The sequence below is a fragment of the Leptinotarsa decemlineata genome, unplaced genomic scaffold, assembly GCF_025532065.1.
Source record: "Leptinotarsa decemlineata unplaced genomic scaffold, Ldec_3_MD MMD2_tig00001621_RagTag_RagTag, whole genome shotgun sequence".
NCBI lineage: Eukaryota > Metazoa > Arthropoda > Insecta > Coleoptera > Chrysomelidae > Leptinotarsa > Leptinotarsa decemlineata.
Genome location: NW_027412566.1, coordinates 3039223 through 3062434, shown reverse-complemented (window position 1 = coordinate 3062434; position 23212 = coordinate 3039223). Strand labels below are relative to the sequence as shown.

At 38.0% G+C, this 23212-nt stretch overlaps 1 protein-coding gene across 1 annotated transcript in view; it reads right to left on the bottom strand.

Annotated features, from left to right (window-relative positions):
• fwd (phosphatidylinositol 4-kinase beta fwd) overlaps positions 1-23212 on the bottom strand; it is a 60031-nt gene that overhangs the window by 19735 nt on the left and 17084 nt on the right. Inside the window, exon 3 of the mRNA XM_023160091.2 lies at positions 1973-2614. Coding sequence (XP_023015859.1) covers positions 1973-2614 — 642 coding nt within the window. The remainder of the gene's footprint in view (positions 1-1972; positions 2615-23212) is intronic.

Genomic DNA, 23212 nt, shown 5'->3' with positions numbered 1-23212 from the left:
GTCGGTCCTCTTCACCAAAACGTCTAAGAATGGCAATTCGTTGTGGATTTCCTTCTCCATTGTGAAATTGATGGAAGGTCTCACACTGTTGATGTGTTTCAAGAAGGCGTCTAGTTCAGTATTCCCATGGTTCCATATTATGAAGGTGTCGTCAACATATCTCAACCAGACTCGAGGTTTCTTGTGGGCTTCTTCAATGGCCAGAGTTTCAAACCACTCCATATATATGTTGGCTATGACTGGTGAAAGTCGCGATCCCATTGTCAGTCCCTCACCTCACAAGATGAGGGACTGCCAATGGGACTGCCACTCAGTATTCAAATCACTGTTGAAGAAGCTACTGTGTTAGCCAAACATGTCGTGATATATTTCTCAAATAAAGTTTGTGGAGATCAAATCGTGAGGTAAAGTTTATGAAATTACTATGGATCTTCATCAAGTAACGGCCGAATCAATATAAATAAGATTAGATGGTTTAAATAAGTTATATTTTTGAGAATTTGTCGCCGTCTTCTGTATCTGTAGAGTAGGGAGGGTGAGTGTAAGCCCACGCACTTAGGCCACATGTGACCCATTGTACATCCTCCCGAGGAGTTGTCCTCCTAGGTCGTCGTCCATCCTGTCCTTTCCAGGAAGGTGAACAGGTCGCTGGGAGACATCTCCTTCATATCGGCAGGTGTAGGCCAAGACTCGCCGAACACACACTTTCTTATTGACGATAACTCCGGGCACTCGCACAGGACATGCCTGACAGTCTCATCTTCCTGTTCACACATCCTGCATAGAGGTGTGTCCACTAGCCCCATATTATGTAGGTGTTTCCTTAGCTGACAGTGGCCAGTCAGAAATCCTACTGGAAGGCGTAGATTTTTCCTGGTCACCGCCAGATATTTCTTCGGCGCCAGCTTCCCAGGGTCGCCCAAGGTGATCCTGGCAAGATTACATCCTTTGATTTCATCCCATCTCTTTAGAGATTGAGCATGGGTGTAACTTTTGACTAGTTCCGCAATTGTCGAAGTCATCAGGTCGTGGGTGCCACTTTTGTCACCGTCTTTTATCTATTTTGATTTTTGAATAATTGGATTTCCAAAACATGCAATGAATTATCTCGAGTGCAAAACGAATTCAACTTGTGTCTAAATTATTATTTAGAAATGTTTTCTCGTTCACTTATAAAATTATATGGAGTCTCCTAAAAACTAGAGGTACTACAAGTGGGAGCCATTTTGACAAAGAACTACTTTTGCAATTTTCCATTCCTGAACTTACTCGCTTACCCAGAACGGAATCATTCCGCGATGTCTCGATTCAAGGTAATTATCAGTTCATAATTACATGGTAGCTTTTATAGGATGAAAAAATTGATACTGGAACATGTGATTACAATTTACCTAAACACCTGCACAGACAGGTGGTAGCAGCCATTTTGAAGCAGCAGCTTGTATCTAGTCGTCAATCGGCAGTTGGTCTCTTAATAAATTATCTTAATCCCGTCCAGATACCAATTAAACTGAACTTTCTTGCAAAAATATTATCAAATATATATTAGAATGTCTCTATGTAATAATGATCATTATTATGGCTGGAATTAAGTAAAATATGAAACGTAAAAAAAATCACTCCACTTCTTCAGTTCAAATAATTTCGTATCAACCTGAATCTGAATATTTATTTCTCTTCAACTCTACTCTTTTCAATTTCAACTTTCCCATAACACGCGAAGCTATTTTTCGGATGTGTTGGCCATGGTCTGCAGGTTTCTATGTCTGAAGTTTCGTCTACGGCTGCGGTAGGCATCAAAAGCAATGAGACAACGGAAGAAGTGGTCTAGTTTTCCTCACATTAGATACTGATCAAGTTTGACAAGTCACAGTGAAAGTATCACCCGTAAACTGTCTAGTGCTCTTTATGTCAACAACAAACTGATGAATGCCGTAGGTTCAGTTACAGTCCACACACCCCGAAAACTCACCTGTGGATAAGATACCGATGTATAACCTCTGCGACGTCGTGCATCTGGATATACATGCAGACCAGCTGCGGCAAATAAAAGTCCACGTCGTGGTCCTCGAAACTGAACATCTTGTTGACGATGTAGCACAGCACGCCAGGCTCCTTGCTGTTGAAGAGGTAGTGCATCGCCATCGAAACGTCGAACACCTTGCTCTCGAGCAGCCGCAGCATACCGAACCCTTTGGACGACGTGTCAGAGTCCGATTTCGTCCTCTCGGGCGCGTCCTTCTCGCTACCGACACCCTCGTCCTTGCCCGGCGTCAGGTTGTCGATGTACTCGACGCTCGACTCGCGCGTCGTCGCGTTCGAGTCGGAGGACGATCCGGCGTCCGAACCGTTGCAGATGATGCCCGAGTCGTCCGAGCCTAGGCTCGCGAGCTCGTCGTTACGCTGCTTGGAAGACGTTGACGTCGGTCGGGATTCCGACGACGCGCACAAGACGCCGGTGACGGTCTCGCATTCCGGGCTGGGCGTCACGTCGACTTCGGGGATGCGCTGCAAGGCAGAGTCGAGGCTGCGGTTGCGGTGGTGGAGCGTCGTCAGGTGGTTGGTCGTGGCGGTGGTCACCTGGGTGACGGGAGGAAGGAGGATGCCCATCGACCTAGAACAGACGGAAAAATTGTTAATTGTGCAAGATCCTCGAAAAAATATGATGCTTCGCTTTCTCAAAATGATTGATATCATTTGTTATTGTGATCATGTATTGGGTTGTTACTGTAATATACGCAGTTACTACAACTGCAACCAACAACACTTCAATACAGTCTTCATTCTCCAAAAGCGTGCCATCCGATATCTGTGCAAAGTTGGGCCTAGAGAGTCTTGTAAACCCTTGTTCAAGGAGCAAAAATTACTAACACTTTCTTCTTTGTTCATACTCGAAACTGTGTGCCTAGTACATAAGAACAAATCATCTTACGATGTTGTTGTTGGTTTCACTCGCCAAAGCGACAAATTAAGACTGCCTATTCCATCATCAAATTTTATTAAAAACTCATTGATCTATAATGCAGCTAAAATATATAACCATCTACCGACCAGTCTTAAAGATATCCAATCACCTTATCACAGTTCAGGAAATCTGTAAAGCAAGTTCTCATTGACCAGGTATTTTATAGTGTTCAAGAGTACTTTGATAAAGATATGGATGGAATTCTGAAATAAAATTATTCCCTGTTCAAGCACTGCTTATGTTGATTTTAATAGCTCCTGCAATTTTGAAAACAGTGTCTGTTTATCTTATTTATTTATATATTTTTATTTATTGACTTCCTTATTTACCTGTTAATGTCTGACTATTCGTTCATTTAGGATGTATATAAATATGTATGTGTGTGGTATTTATGTGCGTTTATATATGCATTTTCATTTATTTATCTATAACTGTTTTAGCTGTTCACTAAAAATCGTAACCATATGTCAGTATGACACATACATTAAACCAATGTATATGTATAATGTATAGTTATTATAGTGAAACTCATTTATACATGATTAGCTTTGTCAACGAGTTTATACTTTGGACAATAAAGCATATTTGATTCGATTTGATTTGGACTCGGAGTATTTCACTAGCAATCAGCAGGGCAGCGCAATTGGGCGACACGCATATCGAACCTAATAGGTAACACTATTCAACGTTGCATAATCATGTGAAAAATTAAGGCCGTGAGCATCAAAATAATAAATATAATTAGAATATAGAGGAAGATAAAACCAGTTTTGTCTTCCTCTTGAAGATGATCACTTGGTGATCTAAACACGTGTCGAGGTGTTAAAAATAACGATTTGGTGTTGGGAAAAACTACAGTAATATTCATTACTACACCAAAGGTTCCAAACAGTACATCATAAATATCTTTTAAGTTGTGTATCTTATATTTCTTAGAATAGGAGCGCTTTGTCAATGAGATTTCATCTTCAACAATGAAGTACATTTTGATTTGATTGCAATAATTGATAGTTACGTACAGCGCCATCTGTTCGCAAATAGATCAAGCAATAATTGATAGTTACGTACAACGCCATCTGCCCACGAATAGATCAAGAAATATCAATTAGGTTACGAACAGCGCCATCTGCCCGCGATTAGATCAAGCAATAATGCCGATAATTCTTTCTGTTGAGAGTTACACACAAACATGCATACAAACAATTATACATACATACAGGTGAGGCTAATATAAAGCGTGTAAAAAAAAGAGATTTGTGAGAACCAAAATAAAAGAGATGTGCTCTGAGGACCGAAATAACAAAGAAGGACCGTAAGTACAAAAAAGAATTGAAGGATTCTGAGCAACAAAATTAGGCATACGAATCAAAATAAAAAAGAAAGGCTATAAGCACCAAAATGATAGAGGATTGTGAGCACCAAAATGAATCGAAGGTTTCTGAGCACTAAAATAAAAGAGATGGGATGTAAGCACCAAGATGTATATATACAACCATTATGGGGGAAACAGTCATGGCACGGGTAGCAAGGGGCTGTCCTCAGGTGGAGGTTTATCCCCTCTGTTATGGAACCTTGTAATGGGCGAGCTATTATGTCTCCTGGACCGCAATGGGTATAAAGCACTGGGTTATGCAGACGACTTAGTCACCTTAGTCCAGGGTAAATACAATAATGCAGTGAAGGGATGCATGCAGCAGGTTCTGAATATTATAACAAGATGGACCGAAGAAGAAGAGCTTAACATAAGCCCATCCAAATCGACCATAGCAGCATTCACCAAGAGAACTAAAACGGAGGGTCTCGGACCTCTAAAACTTCGAGATGAAGAAATACAAGTGTCGGGGGAGGTTAAATATCTGGTAGTAATTCTAGATTCCAAACTGACCTGGAACCAACACTAGGACAGGATAAAAAGGAAAGCGGAGGTAGCACTGATGCTCGCCAGACGCACCTATGGAAAAACATGGGGGCTAAAACCAGACGTGGTATATTGGCTATACATTATGGTGGTTAAACCCATGATAACATACGCATCTCTGGTCTGGAGGCCAAAGATGAAGCAGGCGACCGCCGTCAACAAACTAGGCAAGGTGCAAAGATTTGCATTTACCCCAACAGCTGCATTGGAGACACTCCTGAATCTACCTCCTTTACACTTTGTGATAATGGGGGAGGCCAGGATGGGCCAATTCAGACTGGAAAACTCACCGAACTACAAAAGATCGGACCGAACAGAAATTTCGGAACAAGTGGAGGAGCACATATTGAATATGTGCACGGACCACATGACACCGAAGTACACCTTTAACACAAACTTCACGGCCAAAATCATAAGCCGTGAAGAGTGGACGACCATTAGTCATACCGAAAACATGTTTGGAAAAAACACATGGTATACAGATAGATCGAAGACCAAACATGGAACGGGAGCTGGAATATACCGAGTGAATAGAAATCTAAACTACAGCTATCCGCTAGGACTATACACATCCGTCTTTCAGGCGGAAGTGTATGCTATCTTGCAGTGTGCAAGGCTTATTAAATTGAGACCTCAAAGAAATGAGCGGATCAATATTTTTACAGACAGCAAGAGCGCACTAGGGACTCTAACAAACCCGAAGGTGACATCAAAACTGATCTGGGAATGCCATGAAGAACTGAATGAACTTGCAAACAGAAACAAATTAATTTTGTACTGGGTGCCAGGGCATTCAGGAATCACAGGTAATGATAAAGCCGATGAATGCGCTAGACGCGGATCATCAAATTCATATATAGTTCCTGAACCAGCTCTAGGGGTACCAAAATCATTGGTACGAAACCAGATTAGGACATGAACCAATAAAAAGCACACAGAGTACTGGACGAAAGTACCTGGCAACAAACACAGTAGAACCTTCATTGGGGAACCGTCCGAGAAAAGAACCGAAGAACTACTTCAATATAGTGGGGATCGGCTCAGAATAATTACAGGATTACTAACCGGTCATTGTCCGATTAGAGGACTGTACAATGGAGACCTCAGCTGCAGATTATGCAACGAAGGGATAGAAACAGCTCTACACATCTTATGCGAATGTGAGGCACTGAATCACAGGAGGCAGGCAATATATGGACGTATAAAATTACGCCCAGAAGAAGGTGACGAACATCCAACACGGAACCTGTACAAACTAGTACAGGGAACGAGACTGATGGAATGAGTGTCATGAGAAGATGGGAGAAAAAACGCAATAAGCCCAAGAGGCTGAAGTGTTTTCTGGAGACTTGGACTAAATGGACATGTCAGACAGCTCCCAAGGGACAAAAAAAAGCACCAAGATGACAGAGAAGGAATGTGAGCACCAAAATGAATTGAAGGGTCGTGAGCACTAATAAAATGAAGGCAGGCTGGGAGATATAATAGTATGAAGTTAATTTGTTTTCCTAGCGAAAAACCATTGTACAAGTTAATTAATAATCACGGGTAGCAAGTAGTTGTGTTTAGGTGGAGGATCTTCTTCTCACTGCAATGGAATCTTTATAGTGGACGAGTTATGCGGTCTTCTGGACCATAATGGAGACCTTTATAGTGGATCATAATTCGCCTTTCCTACGCAGACTAACTCGCAGTTGCGCCGCTAGCCTTTTTATATGCAATTATTACTGCCATCTCGAGGTGATCGGAATACACTAGCTAGAACCAGAACTTTCTCGAACCAACTCGGTAATGCCAAATATTTAATTACGCTCAATGCCACCTAGCGAGTAGCTGAAAAGATAGTACATAGTGCCACTACTCGCCACTAGATGTCGTTAAGTGTCACAATACACAATAATAATTGAAATGAAAAAAAAGCGTAAGTTTGCTTAGGTCACGCACTTTGCGACTATCCTAGTCAAGAAATATAGTTAAGGGCAGAAATTGGTCCTTGGAACAAGCTGAAAAAAATCATTATGGCCCAAAGGCTTCAAAGTTTTGAGACCCCTGGTGTATACTAAGGGATACACACACCAAATCCGCTCACCATCTAACAGAAAACAACAACCAGTTTGATATTTTTATCCTAGCTCATTAATTTTTATTTACTATGGTAATGTTTTTGTCCCAACAAATCATAACTGAAATCAAACAAATATTCATTTGTCGGAAACATTATTTCCGAGTAACTGCATAAGTTATCTGATATATTTACAAAATTTGGAGAGTTATTTACACGAAAAGATACAACGTAATCTTGCACATTCTGAATTCTTTTAAAGCGCAGTCTTGATAAGGTTATGACGTGTATTGTCACTGAACAAATCACTTCCGATAGGAAAGTTATTTTTCTTGGGAATACATACACTAATGATATATGATGGAATTGGCCAATACATACACTAATGATTCATATATGATTATCCTAACTGATCAAAATTTTACCATTTACATTCACCATTTACATTTTTACCAAGATAAGTTCCTCGTTATCTCGATGAACGAAGGTCTTTAAGATCAATTCAAGTCAGTCATGGGTTAAATTTTCATTTTTTTTTTCGAAAAGTGTTAATACACAGCATAATTCTGACAAAACAGAATAATAAGGGAGCTCAATGACGTAGCATGTCATTATCGATTACAACGAAAACTGATACCCACCTTTCACGAAACATTCCACCTTGCTGTAACCGACAACGGTTACAACCGACAATTAAAACAAAAAAATCGTTAATAATAACATTCAATATTTGTACGCGACATGACATGAAATTTCTGTATCTCCAAGTTCATTTTCGAGTATCTCTTGACGATAAAATTTTGATTAGATATAGCTTATCTGACAAAAACATCGACAATGGAAAGTTCTCATTTACATAGGTCGTAACAAAAATTTTCCCAAGACTATGAGCAAATAACGTTAAAAAAAGTTTGTTTGAACTAATATCTACAAAAACTACCAAGTTACACTTCAAAATTCGGTTGGAGTTCTACGATAGAAGTCTTAGAAGATGAAAAAGTCAATGTTGAAAGTACAATAACTGATATACCGACATTTTTGTACGAGAAGCTTGCAAAAAAACCGTGGACATCATAGTCCTTGTGTCAATATCATAAATTTAGGACAGGTCAATTTATACAGCATAATTTTAGTCTTAAAAATTATGACAAGTTACGTGTGACAAATGACAGCGTTAGCTTTTTTTTCATCTTGATAATAATGTTCATCAATGAAAAAAAACCTAGGTGAACAGCATGGGCTGTTTGTAGGACATTACATGAAGAAGAAGTACCTTTATAGACTTGAGCATTGTTAACATTGTCTTAATCATAGTCCTAAGAGTTGGAATTGCGATCATCAATATGGCTTTCGGAAACAAAGATCAACAGGCGACCTTCTGTCGTATGTCATCCATATTTGGAATGACATGGAGAATCAAGAGCTGTAGCGCTTGATATTTCTAAGGCCTTTAACAGTCTGCGGCATGAGGGTTCGCTGGTCAAACTTCGATACTATGGCTTGTCGAATCATTTTTGTGTATGGCTCTCCAGTTTCCTGTGGTAGTCGATGGAAATCTCTCGAATACTTTTACTATCAACGCTGGGAGCCATATTGTCTCCAACCCTCTTTTTTATTACATTCAACGACTTATTGGAAAAAGAACAAAGAATCCAATATATAGGGAGTAAAATTAACCCTGAGTCAATAACTATGACTCTAAATTGACAAGTTAACAAGAATAACAATTTTAAAAATAAGGAAAGGCATTATCAGAAGATTGAAAGCGAAAGATCTTTCTAGATGAGAAATACGCAGGCAAATGGTTGTATGTAATAATCGGACAAATCAAATCACTGTGAGAATTGAGAACTTAATCAAGAACGGTTTCTATACTAAAGAACCTAAAAAAAACACAGCCAAAGATGGTTTTAGGTTCATGTCTCCCTCCCAGTTCAGGAGATGAATCTGTAGGACTCTAATCTTGCATAAAATTTTCAAATGGCTAACAAAATAGTTCAAAATATCTGTTTCACAATCCATTATGAGTGTGCTTATTTCACACGGATCATTTTAATATCATTTTATCGTGATTTCTTTATAATAAACAGTAAAGTATCTTAGACATCCTTTTTGAATCAACGGTCCAAGTGATAAAATAGGTCTACGAAAATCTTCATGGAACTCAGTGGTGTACGAGTACGGGATTTTCAATAAGCAGTCGCCAAAGGGTGTGCTTTCAAGAGGTTAAACAATTCACTACATATTGTATTTCTTTTATAGGTCTACAGAAAAGTCCGCGATGGCATATGTCTATCTTTTAAGGATAGCTTATTATACCCAATCAAAAGGCCGGCCGCACATATCGAGTTTTAACTGCTTCAACTGCTGCATCAACTGCTTTGATGGGCCAAATACCCGGCCCATCGAAGCAAACACAAAAATTTTGAAAAAACATGTATTTCTTTTCCAACATATTCTCCTATATACCTTGTCTCCTATACCCTTTCCGCAGAGACGTTCAAAAAGTTCGATACCGTTTCTATAATAAGAACTGTCTTGCTCCTCAAAATAGCCATCAACTGTCGACATTACTTCTTTATCATCGCAAAATCTTCGACCACTGAGCCATTTTTTCAACTTTAGGAAGAGAAAATAATCCGAGGGGGCTAAATTTTGCGAATAGGGTGCATGACGTAGCAATTCAAACTTCAATTCGGTAATTTTGATCATTGCGATAATGGATTTGTGAGCTGGAGCATTGTCTTGATGAAACAACGCTTCTTTCTCAGCCAAATGTGGCCGTTTTTGCTTTATTTCTTCACTCAAACGTTTCAATAAGTTCGCAGAATACTCGCCGTTGATAATTTCACATAAATTTACAACACATCGACTGCTAACTTTAAACATATTATAGATTGTGTACTTTCTAATACAGTGATATTTTTCAAACAACTACCGCCATCTCTGGGTCAAACCTGGTACTTCTGGGATCACCCTAGTATGATAGACCTGATCTATGCTTGATGACCCATTATAACGTATAGCGTCACAATACTCACTGTGACAACTAAAGGTGCAATTGTATAGCGAAACACATGTCACGGTTTTGTAAACTGTCAAGTGAAAATCTCACATTAAAGTGTTTTTTCAATATGAACAGCTAAAACATTCTTCGGTTTGTTAGAACATTTTTGTGACATTGGCTTTAGAGAAATCATACATTTGTATGAAGGTTTTTGATTGTTTCAGTATATTAATCTGAAAGAAAGCTTTTTCAAATCCAGCACTCCGAAAAATTTGCCCGAAATCCCTGTCTAGGGTTGCCCTTTCACAAGTCCTATGTCCAACAAAACTGTCCGTTTGATTCATATCAAGACATCCGATAACCTTCGATTTCATACGAGGACAAAAGTGAAATATATGAAATTTCATTGTGAAATGACAGTGAAGTCTGTGAAAACAAAACTTTCTGTAGCATTTCGTTATGGTTCACTTACTTGTTCCTGTTATCTCCGTACTCATAGCTGGTGGTAGATTAAAAAACCCCAGATAAACATTTATCGAGAACGAATCCCTCCCTTATCTAGATCTAGATGAACTGTTGCGCTTTTGGTGAGTTCCTGACGATATTGGATATCATCAGCCTAGCAAGTAACATAAATATTCAACATTGTTTATTTAAATTATTGCGGAAACAATAATCGCGGATAAAAAATTAAGTTTCCTGTATCGGGATAACAATATCCCCATGTGGTGAATCTTATCTGCAGTAGAAGGCGGACGAAGAACGATGATGATTCTCGCGGAGCTAGTTTGGTGTGAAGTCCACTTTTTAATGGAAATGCACAAACACGAACATATCTCCCAACGTATCTACACAGAGGTTATTCTTGTAGACCGGTTTTGAAGTATGAATTGCCTCTCATCAATGCAGATCCGGAAGATCTGTCTCGGAAGAGATAGATTGTTAACTAATAACGCCTCCATCTCGTGAACAGAGCCTCGAAAACAAGAAGGAAACATCTCATGTACCAACACTCCATAGTCTGAAGACTGTATAATCCCAGGCACACTGCTGTATCGGATCTTTCCTGTATTGATGCGATGTAACCTCGAAACCGGTCTGTAGATGATCTACTCAGCGAGGTTCTGCTGCTGAATAAACGAAAAGAACATCCCCTGCAAGAATATTCTCTGTGAGATATCTTGCATGAATGTGTGTCGGATATAATCAAATGTCCACTGTGGTACAAGTCAGGGAAGTAGTTGTTTTCTGGCAGGCATTTACCGGTACCAACTGTGTCAATCCGACAATCAAAATCTCGGGGAATATCTTGCCACAAAAGGATCATACTTGATTCATGGAAAATACACCCTGTAGCAGACTCTTTTACGTTCTATTCGCCCTCTACTTCAAAGCTGACCCTTTACTGGTGATTGCTTTTGCCCTGGGGGTAGATACCACCACCTCTCGTCCTAAAGAGGATGATCCCGGGATCAAGAAGAGGATGTGCGGTTCGTAAATTGAACCATCCTGTACCATCTGGATGCCGGAGAGACGTATACTTACCTCGGGGTGGAACAACGCCACTCAGAAGAGGTAACAGCAGTGAAAAACTCTCTCCTCGACAAGTATCAGAGCGAACACTGACAGATCTGGCAATCGAAACTGTCGGAGGGGAAGAACAAAGTCGCTGCTACGAATATACTTGCCGTTCCAATCTTTCTCAACTCGTTTGGAGTAATGAAGTGCTTTCGGGAGGAGCTGTATCAACTCGGCGTGTGGATCCGAAAATGATGCACAAACGAATTTCTGGCCCCTAGGCGAATATCTTGTGACGGCCCCTTTCGGTCTCAACAATACCCTTCCCCCCAAGTCAAACCCAAATATGAGCGTTTACCCTAACCATATCACCTCCTTTTGAGTGTTTTTCTTACTTTGATTCTATTCACATAATAATAATAATATTTATTAGTCTCAAGAAACACACAGTTTTTAGACACGTCAATACAATTTCTAAAATAGGTTTGAGAGGGTAAGATTTGTCAATATAGTTTTTAAAAAATGCTTGCAGATAAATTAGATTTACAAAAAAAAACAAGTTCACGAGATAAAATTCCAATCTTATAAGAATTGACTAAAATGTAAAGCCATGAGCTTTTACAAATTATAAAAACATAGCTAACGTATTATATATATTCAAATCTGAGAAAAGTTCGGGAGGTGACCACAAAAGTGTCTTTCTTCTTAGATAACTTCGAAAAATTGATCCAATTTCATATAAAGGATGTTTGGTTAATATTTTCTTCAATAAGTTTTTGAATCTTCTAAATGGCAAGTTACGAAATTCGACAGATAAAGCATTGTATAGCTTGATTCCTATATTATCTGTTCTTTTCAACCTATTAGCTGTAGGAATAAGGTTTGATTTATTTCTTGTATCATGTTGGTGTATATCCTTGTGAGCAACTTCATTCAACAAGTTTTGTTGAACAAGAAGCAGATTTTCATAGACAATAACTGAATATAGGGTCATTATTTTAAGTTTTACAAATATTGGTCGACACTTTTCATCGTAATTGGCAGAGATTATGCTTCTTACTGCAGATTTTTGAATGACAAATATTCTATTAAGATGTACCTTTGATGCATTATTCCAATTGATTATACCATACCTAAGGACTGAATGAAATAGAGAATGATATGTTGCAAGTGCCGCACTTTGATTTACTATTTTTTTGATTCTTCTGATAGCAAAAACCGTCTTACTAAGTTTACTACACATGTTATTTATGTGGTCTATCCATTTCAGGTTGGAATCTATTTGTACTCCCAAAAATTTGGTAGAATTTTTGTTATCTCGATTTAAGCAAATTGTTTCAAAAGTTAGAGTTTCTGTTTTTTGTTCATCGAGAATCAAGTCATTTGGTGTGAACCATGATCGAGCTTTCTCTAATATGTCAGTACGGATCATATGAGGATCATCTATTTTATATATTTTTTTGCCCAAGGTTGCATCATCTGCATACAATATAGTTTCTATGCCTGACGAGTTCATCACGTGAGGTAGGTCGTTGATATATATTAGAAACAGAAGTGGCCCCAATATTGACCCTTGTGGCATTCCTCTTAATATTTTTCTTCCTAGATCAACAATTTGATATCTTTCGTTAAGGTATGACTTAATCATGTCCAGACAGACACCTCTCACTCCATAGAAATCTAATTTGGCCAATAAAATCGAGTGATGAATACAAGTAGACTGCTGTCGTTAGAAATATTTATGGACTACACAGTTTTAATGGTTGTTGCCTAAGCCGGGCCTCTACTGGGTCTGGGCTCCTGGGAATTTGCCCCCTTGTCCCTCCCACTCCATAGTAGTTTGCATCCCAAATCGTCCGTTGCATGGTTGCATTTCCCCCGACATTCAGGAAGGCCGTAAACTTTTTGAGTTTGGAGTGTAACAGAACGATACTGGATGGAGCATTTCTTTTCAAAGCAGTTACCCAAGCGGCTGATGAACTCGGTTAAGTTTTCGACACCTAGGGTTCCATAGTTAGGTTAGGTTAGGTTAAGTCTTTAAATTTTCTTGCCATCCACGTGTTCAATGTTTGTTTGGCAAAACCTAAAGCGACGCCAATGACAGATTCTGGTCCAGTATGGCCAGGAATCCAGACCAGAGACAATTTATTAAGTCTTCCTATTGAGGAGAGTCGTTTTTGGCAATTTGGTTCCCATTCAGGACGTTGTTCAGTAGGAGCCAAGAGCCTCCACAACGCCGCTTGACTGTCCGAGAAAATTTGATTGACTTGTGTGTAATATTGGATTCTACCAACCTCTCCGCACACAATAGCATATATTTCCGTTTGGAATACAGTCGCTTAGTGTTCCGTAGTTAACTTTGAACTAAAGCGTAAGTAGAACCTCCATCCAACTTTTAATGCAAATCTGTTCCCACTGTTTGACAAAATTATACAGTATTACCGTACTTTACCTTCATTGATTGGACTGTGAAACATTCTGTGTAAAATTAACGTTGAAAACAATTCAATTTTTGAAGAAAAAACTTTCAACAACCTCGCGACGGTACGCTTATGTCAAGTTCCGACTAACAACGCGGAAATATTCGTCAAACATCTGAAACATGCATATTCAAGGAGCGCATGACATCCACCTTATCTACCTACTCACCTCGAGGTTTACCTTTCCCCCGACCTTCGAGACTCGAATTATATTAACGGAGCTGTTGCCGATTAGAAAAATTAATTATATTCAGCAACTTCCTGCGCCCGACACCGGATTATCAGTTGGCATGATTATTTTAGAGCTATAGGGCTAACTTAGTCTAACAACAATAGTACAGCTTTTCACATCAAGGAAGAGACTTGATAAACATTTCTCCCTCTCTCTTATCTCTCTCCTTCAACTCTCACTGTCTTCTAACGAAAACAGATCTAGAGGGCGGGACAATAACGGAACTCAGAAAGCTCTTCCTACATTTGACAAGTTGTAGTCGTTCTCTGTGGTACAACCCCTTCAGATAGTTTTTCCAAATGGAGATGATCTGTTGCGATATACAGGGTGTCTCTGGACTTCCTCTTTTCCTCTCGGGAATGTATAGATGGGGTCAAAATATCACCAGTACTTCATATAACTTTTTTTCCTAAAATCCTTCGTTACCAAGTAACGGGCCCTCGAAGTTACAAAATGAAAAATGTTTTTCTTTGATAACTTTTCAAGTGAATATTCAAAATCATCCAAATTTTGGTAATTGACTAAACAAATGAATTCCTTCGATGAGCTTTCATGCAGGAGTCAGTTGTTTTGCTACAAAGTCAGGAACGGACTACCCCCGATGGTCCACACCCCAAAACTTTGAAATGACAGATATTTTTCAATATTTTTCAACAAATTAAGGTTACTTGGACAATTTTATGAATAAAAGTACTCGTGTGGAAAGTCGATCGGAGCAACAAGTCTTGATAAAAATGTAGTTTCACTCGACGACATCAAACCCGCTCGTCCACCATTATTTGAAATGAATAATTATCAAAGCAGAAATAATAATGATAACGTTAATTCAACAACATTAATCCTGAAATGTCTACCATTATTCGAAAATATTAGTTTTTAAGGAAAATGGAAATGATAGGTAAAATGTTCATAACGAATTTTTATAATGCAAACACGTTTAACTAACGAAACTCAAGAGCCTCAAGAGCAAACAGAAATGAAAAATCCGCTACAGAAACTGCTCGATATGACCACCTTCTCTCTCTATTCAAAAAGAAACTGAAGAGTATTCTGTTGAGGAAAGCCTACTACGAAGTAAATGATTTCGAATTGTCCTAAGTTAATTTGAATTACAGTTCCTGTTATTTTTTCATTCTTTTGGTTAAATTTGTTTCAAATTATTACATAATACTCCTAACTCTTATTTATAAATATGACTTACAGATTTGTTAATAATCTATATGGATCTTAATATGTTTATGTTTCACTTTTAAATTTGTTCATATGTCATGTGTTAGTAATCATGTTGTAATTTTACAATGTAAATGCTTTATAATTTACAATTTTATATATGTCATATATGTGTATTTTATGTGACTTGTCCAGACACCATGGTGTACTTGTGACCAATAAAAAAACTAAACTAAACTAAACTATACATTTTCTTAGTCTGCGAAGACACCCTCTCTGTACTTGAAATAGCATTCCAAGGTCGTTTCGTATGGCTTCACAATGTAATGTTATTCTATTCAACAATGCATCTCTTGTGTGAATAGGTGTAGCGTAAACAAGGCTTTTTAGATGCCCCCACAGAAAGAAATCTAATGGATTTAAATCCGGAGACCGCGATGGCCATGAATATGGTTCAGATGGTCACGCACAATCAAACTAAAATGAGGAGGAGCGCCATCATGCATAAACCACATATCTCTTCGGGTTTGCAATGGAACATGTTCCAAAAGTCCATTCAAATCGTTCTGAATGAACTCCAAATAACGTTCTCCATTCAATCGGTCCTGTAGAACGAATGGACTTATAAGATGGTTTCCTATGATACCAGCCCAAACATTCACGTTGAATTTCCGTTGGTGTTTGGTTTGCAATATCCCATGGGGATTTTCTTCGGCCCATATATGGAGATTATGAGAGTTGATAACTCCATCTCTACTGAAACCTGCTTCATCAGTGAATAAAACTCGATTAATAAAAGTCATATCCTCTCTTTGCCTATCCATGAACCAATTGGCATATTCCAGTCGTGCTGGAAAATCTTGAGGTGTCATGGCATGTATCTTCTGGATGTGAAATGGGTGGAGCAGTTGTTCCATAATTATTCTATGAATAGTGGACTTGGATGTATGGAACTGTTCTGATAGATTTCTGATGCTCATTGAAGGATCATCAGCGACGGCTTCCAAAATATTTTCCTCCAATACAACGGTACGTACAGTCCTAGGAGCGCCCTCACCACCTCGTTTTGGCAAAACTGTACCTACAATAATATCGAAATAAAACAACGTGCTCAAATTAATTATCAATTATTACATACCTGTCTCCCTCAAGCTGCGATCGACACGCTCGAATGTTTCTCTTGACGGTACCGTTCGATTGGGAAAATGCTCGGAATACAGACGACGAGCTTCTGCAGCATTACAAAATGCTCGTCCATAAAATACATGCATATCTGCATATTCATTGAATGTAAACTGTTCGGCCATATCAAAAAAATTCAAAATATCCTATAGAATATTGACAATACAATGATAGTCATATGACAACGCACCACTCAACAAAACAAAATCGCATTCCAGTTTCTCATTTTTTATCAAAACTTTCTAAAAGGTTTTTTTGTCAACATCTGTGAAAGAAATGGAACATAATTATTCCCTGGATATTTTTCACCTGATCATGTGCAGCCGTTTTTGTAGTTCATTCGTATGCTTTTTATTAGTATAGTAAATATTTTTTCCGATGTGCGTTTTTTCAGCTAAATTTAGATTCGTGTTAAAGAATTTCTCCCATAAAATTATAATTATCAGTGAAACTCCTCAACAGTTTAGCTGTGAAGAAGAATTTGAAACATTCGAATGTTGAGTTTCATGAGATTCAGATAACTGATCAACACGAAACGTGATTATTCCACACGTATTATGTACATACAAAATATGGAATGAATTCGATATTTCATAGTAGAGTAGCTTGTTAGTTTAAAAACACCACGAATCTACAGAACTTGATATTTCTTTTGAAAAAATATCTGCTATCACAATTGTGACTTAAACTTCCATATAGGTAGTGTACTTTTTGTTTACGACTTCATTTTAGCATACTTTGTATTATTCCTGTTATAAATGTTGTTGAATTAACGTTATCATTATTATTTCTGCTTTGATAATTATTCATTTCAAATAATGGTGGACGAGCGGGTTTGATGTCGTCGAGTGAAACTACATTTTTATCAAGACTCGCTGCTCCGATCGACTTTCCACACGAGTACTTTTATTCATAAAATTGTCCAAGTAACCTTAATTTGTTGAAAAATATTGAAAAATATCTGTCATTTCAAAGTTTTGGGGTGTGGACCATCGGGGGTAGTCCGTTCCTGACTTTGTAGCAAAACAACTGACTCCTGCATGAAAGCTCATCGAAGGAATTCATTTGTTTAGTCAATTACCAAAATTTGGATGATTTTGAATATTCACTTGAAAAGTTATCAAAGAAAAACATTTTTCATTTTGTAACTTCGAGGGCCCGTTACTTGGTAACGAAGGATTTTAGGAAAAAAAGTTATATGAAGTACTGGTGATATTTTGACCACATCTATACATTCCCGAGAGGAAAAGAGGAAGTCCAGGGACACCCTGTATAATGGTGGAACAGACCATTTAGGGATGCAAACCCGTATCAAAGTGCATTTTGGGTTTCCACGCCGAGTTGGTACAGCTCCTCTCGAGTATTCTATTATTATTACTATAATGTAAAGACCAATCAAGTGTTGACGTTGAAGATTTCGACAGAATATCATTGAATCATTATATAGATGGCCTAAACATTTCGTAGGCTAACACACAGATGGCGCTACTAGTATTGAATCCATATTATTTTTTTAGATAACACTAACCTTTGAAAGCCACGTGTACAAATTTCACAGCTGTTGGCCTATTAGTTTGTGGGATAGAACATGTTGTGGGAAGCAACGTTTGTTAGATTGAAAAAAATGAGTTAAAATGATAAATCATTGCTTTTTGTCGAAAAAAAAAATACTGTTGTAGCCAAGGCTTGGCTTGATATCTGTATCTGTAGAGTAGGGTAGAGTAGTATCTGTATCTTTAAAAAAATTGTTAAAATTCTTAAAAAAGAGGAATGAAATAATGCATTCAACATTTTAAGGTATTCGTTTCTATTTCACCATTTGGCAACATCGGTTATACCTAACTAATAAAGGACAATGAATCTGTTACTTGTATGAGACAAACAAATATGACATATTTCAGAGGCGTGCTGTTCTGTTTACTTATGTTCCGAGTTCCGAGACATTCTGTGACATATGACATTTTGTGCACCTAACCTATCTTCTTCTATAATTTATTAAGATAATTATCCTTTCTTAAAGTAGAATATCTAGGTACGTATAAATTATTTCAATTTGATATAGGCGCTGTTGCCAATATGTGAATTAGAAACAAATCCCTTTAAAAATTAAAACCAAACATTTGAAACATCAATTTGAATGCTTTTCGAAGTGAATTTGAAAAACTCATGAATTAAACTCAACTTTATTTTGTTCAAACTTGCATTTGCTGTAATAACCCAAATTGAGGAACATTCCCCATTCTCGCTGAAAAGAAATTTAGCACTGTTGAAGTGGTAATCGTCGAAACTGAGGCTAATTTTGAGGCTAAAGACAAATCATACTATAAAAATTTTATCAAAAAATTATATGACCGCTATAATCGTTGTATATCGCCCTCGAACGCAACTATATCGAATAATAAATTCTAATTTCATCAAAAACACTTTTTTCTATGTTAGCCTACGAGTTTTTCAACCCATCTAGTATTGTCAACACTCGCTCCATACTTTTTATTTAAGAAAATGTGCCAAAAATAACGAATGATTCAATTAGTCAAGAAATATCCGCAATACGTTTCATAGCTGGCCAAGATCCAGTTAAGGAAACTGGGCGATAGGGTCATGTGGGAGGCGATAATGGTACAAATCACGGTTATGCAGTGGGCGGTATCATCCCGATTAAAATATATACACTGTGATTCATTTCTCGCGTCGAGGTTGTTCCACACCAGAAGACAGTACAGAAAGTGAATAATTTGTCGAACAACAAAAAAAGTTGAATAAACATACTTTCAAATGAATATTACTGGAGTATTTTCCCAACTCCAAATCGTTAGTTTCAACACCTCGACACGTGTTTCGATCACCAAGTGATCATCTTCAAAGAGGAAGATTGAAACTAGAAACTAATGCGAGCTAACCCTATTTGTGCTATATAGGTATCCCATGCAGGTAAACCATCCAGGCGCCCCACCCATACAGGTATCCTAACGTAAATTAATTTTACAATTTTGCCTTATTTATTATTTTACAATATATGTTTATATAAAACAATTTTCAGCTATATATAAATTAATTTCGCAATATTGCCTATCCAAATTTATTTGTGCAATTTGTCCTTATGAAGTAATCAATGAACCCAACAACATTATTTTATTTTAACAAGCTATATAGTATGATCTTTGGTATATGTCCGTCATCGTTATTCATAATATTATTATTCGTTTGTTTGAAGGTGATTGACAATGTTTCATGATGAGGGACTGCCAATGGGATCGCCACTTTCACCAGTCATAGCCAACATATATATGGAGTGGTTTGAAACTCTGGCCATTGAAGAATCCCACAAGAAACATCGAGTCTGGTTGAGATATGTTGACGACACCTTCATAATATGGAACCATGGGAATACTGAACTAGACGCCTTCCTGAAACACATCAACAGTGTGAGACCTTCCATCAATTTCACAATGGAGAAGGAAATCCACAACGAATTGCCATTCTTAGACGTTTTGGTGAAGAGGACCGACACTAAGTGGGAAACATCTGTATACCGAAAACCCACTCATACGGGACAGTATCTGAACCACGAATCCAACCACCATGCTTTTGGGCTCTGTAATACGAAGGAAGGTCTCGAGAAGGAACTAGACATCATCAAAACTGATCTTCAACGGAATGGCTTCTCCAAAGCGATGGTAGAAAAAACTTTGGCTAGAAGACAGCAGGAGCCTCGCAAGGAAGAGAAGTCGTCACAACCAGTGCTTGCACTTCCTACATCAGAGGATTATCGGAGAGGATAAGAAGAATTGGTTCCAAGTACAACATCAGAACCTGCTTCAGATCCGGTAACACTATCCGTAGCAGCCTCACGAAAACCAGGCCACCAAACGCGGACTGCGATTCCAAGAATTGCATTTACCGGATACCCTGTGAGTGCGGAAAATCCTATTTTTTGTGAAACTAAGAGGCCATTGAATGTTCGCATTGCCGAGCACAAGAAGCACACACAGCGAGGAGAAACCAGCAAATCAGGAATAGCAGACCATGTTTGGACCCATCAACACAACATCGAGTGGTCCCAAGCTGAGATCTTGCACAGAGAGGAACATTGGTTCAGGAGAAAATTTAAGGAAGCCGCATACATGTTGTCCAACAACGTATTCAGCCAGGCCAGCGTAGATATACGAAACATATGGAAACCCATCATCAAACGAAAAATGACCAACTCCCGCCAAAACGGTCATCTCCCACGGAACCAGTGAAGCGGAAAATGGAAAGCGGGGATAAGTGGAAGTACTCGAACGATCTATAAATAGTCATCTCTCAGAGGAATCAGTCCAGTCATCACCCGAAGACGATTTTAGATACTAACAATCTAAACGTCGTGAACTAACGTGACTTGGAATCTCTCCACTTTTTATTTTTATTTTCTTTTTTCATTTCTTTATTTTTATTTATTCAATGGTTCTATTTTTACTTGTATTTTATTTCACTATTATTTCATTTCAGGTTTATTTTGGTTAATATAATTGTTATTTTCAGCTATTCATTTTCAATTCTTCTTTTTTAGTTGTTTCAGGGATTTCAAACCATTTTATATAGTAGACAATGGAAGTCCGAACTAGTGAAATTCATAATATTATTATGTTTACTCATTTCTACACTCTCATAGGCATCTAGTTGCCTGTTGTTGTTAACTTGTCTAACTAATCTTAAAGAACTGAAGTCTATGGAATGGTTTTGTTGCAAAATATTATGGGCGACTGCTGAAAGTCGAGATTTCGTTCATTCTTAACCTAAACTGTACGTGCATTTGGTATACAGATGGATCGAAGACCAAACATGGAACGGGAGCTGGAATATACCGAGCGGATAGAAATTTAAACTACAGTTATCCGCTAGGACTATACACATCCGTCTTTCAGGCGGAAGTGTATGCTATATTGTAGTGTGCAAGGCTTATTAAATTGAGACATAAAAAAAAAGAGCGGATCAATATTTTTACAGACAACAAGAGCGCACTAGGGGCTCTGACAAACCCGAAGGTGACATCAAAACTGGTCTGGGAATGCCATGAAGAACTAAATGAACTTGCAGACAGGAACAAATTAACTTTGTACTGGGTGCCAGGGCATTCAGGAATCACAGGTAATGATAAAGCTGGTAATGATGTACCTATAGGTCCTAAACCAGCTCTGGGGGTACCAAAATCATTGATAAGAAACCAGATTAGGACATGGACCAATAAGAAGCGTAACATAACATAAGTACCTGGCAACAAACACAGTAGAACCTTCATTAGGGAACCGTCCGAGAAAAAAACCGGAGAACTACTTAAATATAGTAGGGACCAGCTCAAAATACAGTGAGTTCGAATTATACCAAGGAAGTTACTTACAGCGCCATCTGCCCGCGAATAAATCAAGTAATATCAATTATGTTACGTACAGCGCCATCTACCCGCGAATAGATCAAGCAATAATTGATAGTTACGTTCAGCGCCATCTGCCCGCGAATAGAGTAAGGAATAATGTCGATGATTCTGTCAAATACATATCTCGTTATATTCCCCCACTTCTGACGCGCAAACATCAATTCACTTGGCCATATCTTTGTCTCACGTATATCTGTCCTTGTCTATTCTACATTCTCTAAGCTTAGAATCGTATAACTTCACCACAATGTTCAACACAACTGGTAGTAAAACTTAGAACTGGTTTCACTGTTTCCATGGAACTGATTCAGTTGATGTGGAGGCAGCGAAACAAAATTTAAAAAACTTTCAAATGACATCCTACATCGTTGAGTACCGCCCGATTCCTTTCACTTTAATAATAACCCAATGTAGCATGCAACTAATGAAATTAAATAAATATAATAACCATTAGCAGGCGAAACAATTAAGCCATTAGATTTTTACAGATATTAGCTGTTAATTTTTCTCTTTTCGCTTTCACTTAAATTTGTAAAACCAAATCATAATAATAATCCAATTTCCCTGTCTGCACCATTTCCCCAGCTATCATGTTTTGTCCGTTTTTATGAGTCTACTTTAAACTGTAGGAACTACTACCCTAACTATAGCCCGCAATTTATTCGCGAAAGAGTTGTGCGTAATTCTTTACCCTTCATTGTATTCGGCACATCCGAATCGAGAACGTTGAGACAGAATGAAAATAAATCGATTCGGCATTGAAGTGTCCATCTGAATGTTATGTTATGGCAGACGCAAACGTTATTTTACAATTCCGCTGTGTTTTATTTCGCGGTATGCCGTCATTGAAATAAACGCTTTATTTATTTCATCTCCAGATGTTGATACGGCAATATTATATTTCATCGCTGCGAGTTTATATTTTTTCCGAATCAGCTAAAACAAGTTTAGCCCTGTAGAATTAGAATTTGCGTCATACGCCATCTTGAAATTTGTTATGGAATCAGCTGATATTTGATGAAAATTCACACAATTGAATTTAAGGATTAAATTCAAACAGTTAGAATATTTTTTCTTAACCTAAACCTTCAGGTTTCCAACTTGAAAACGGATGAAATTCAATACAATCTTTCTTGATGCTTATTTACGCTGTACAAAGAACCTACCTGCATATTTCAAGATTCTAGGTTCAGTAGCTTTGGCAGTACGTTAATATAAGAGCGAGCAACGGCTAATAGTTCATATTTTTACTTAGAATGTGT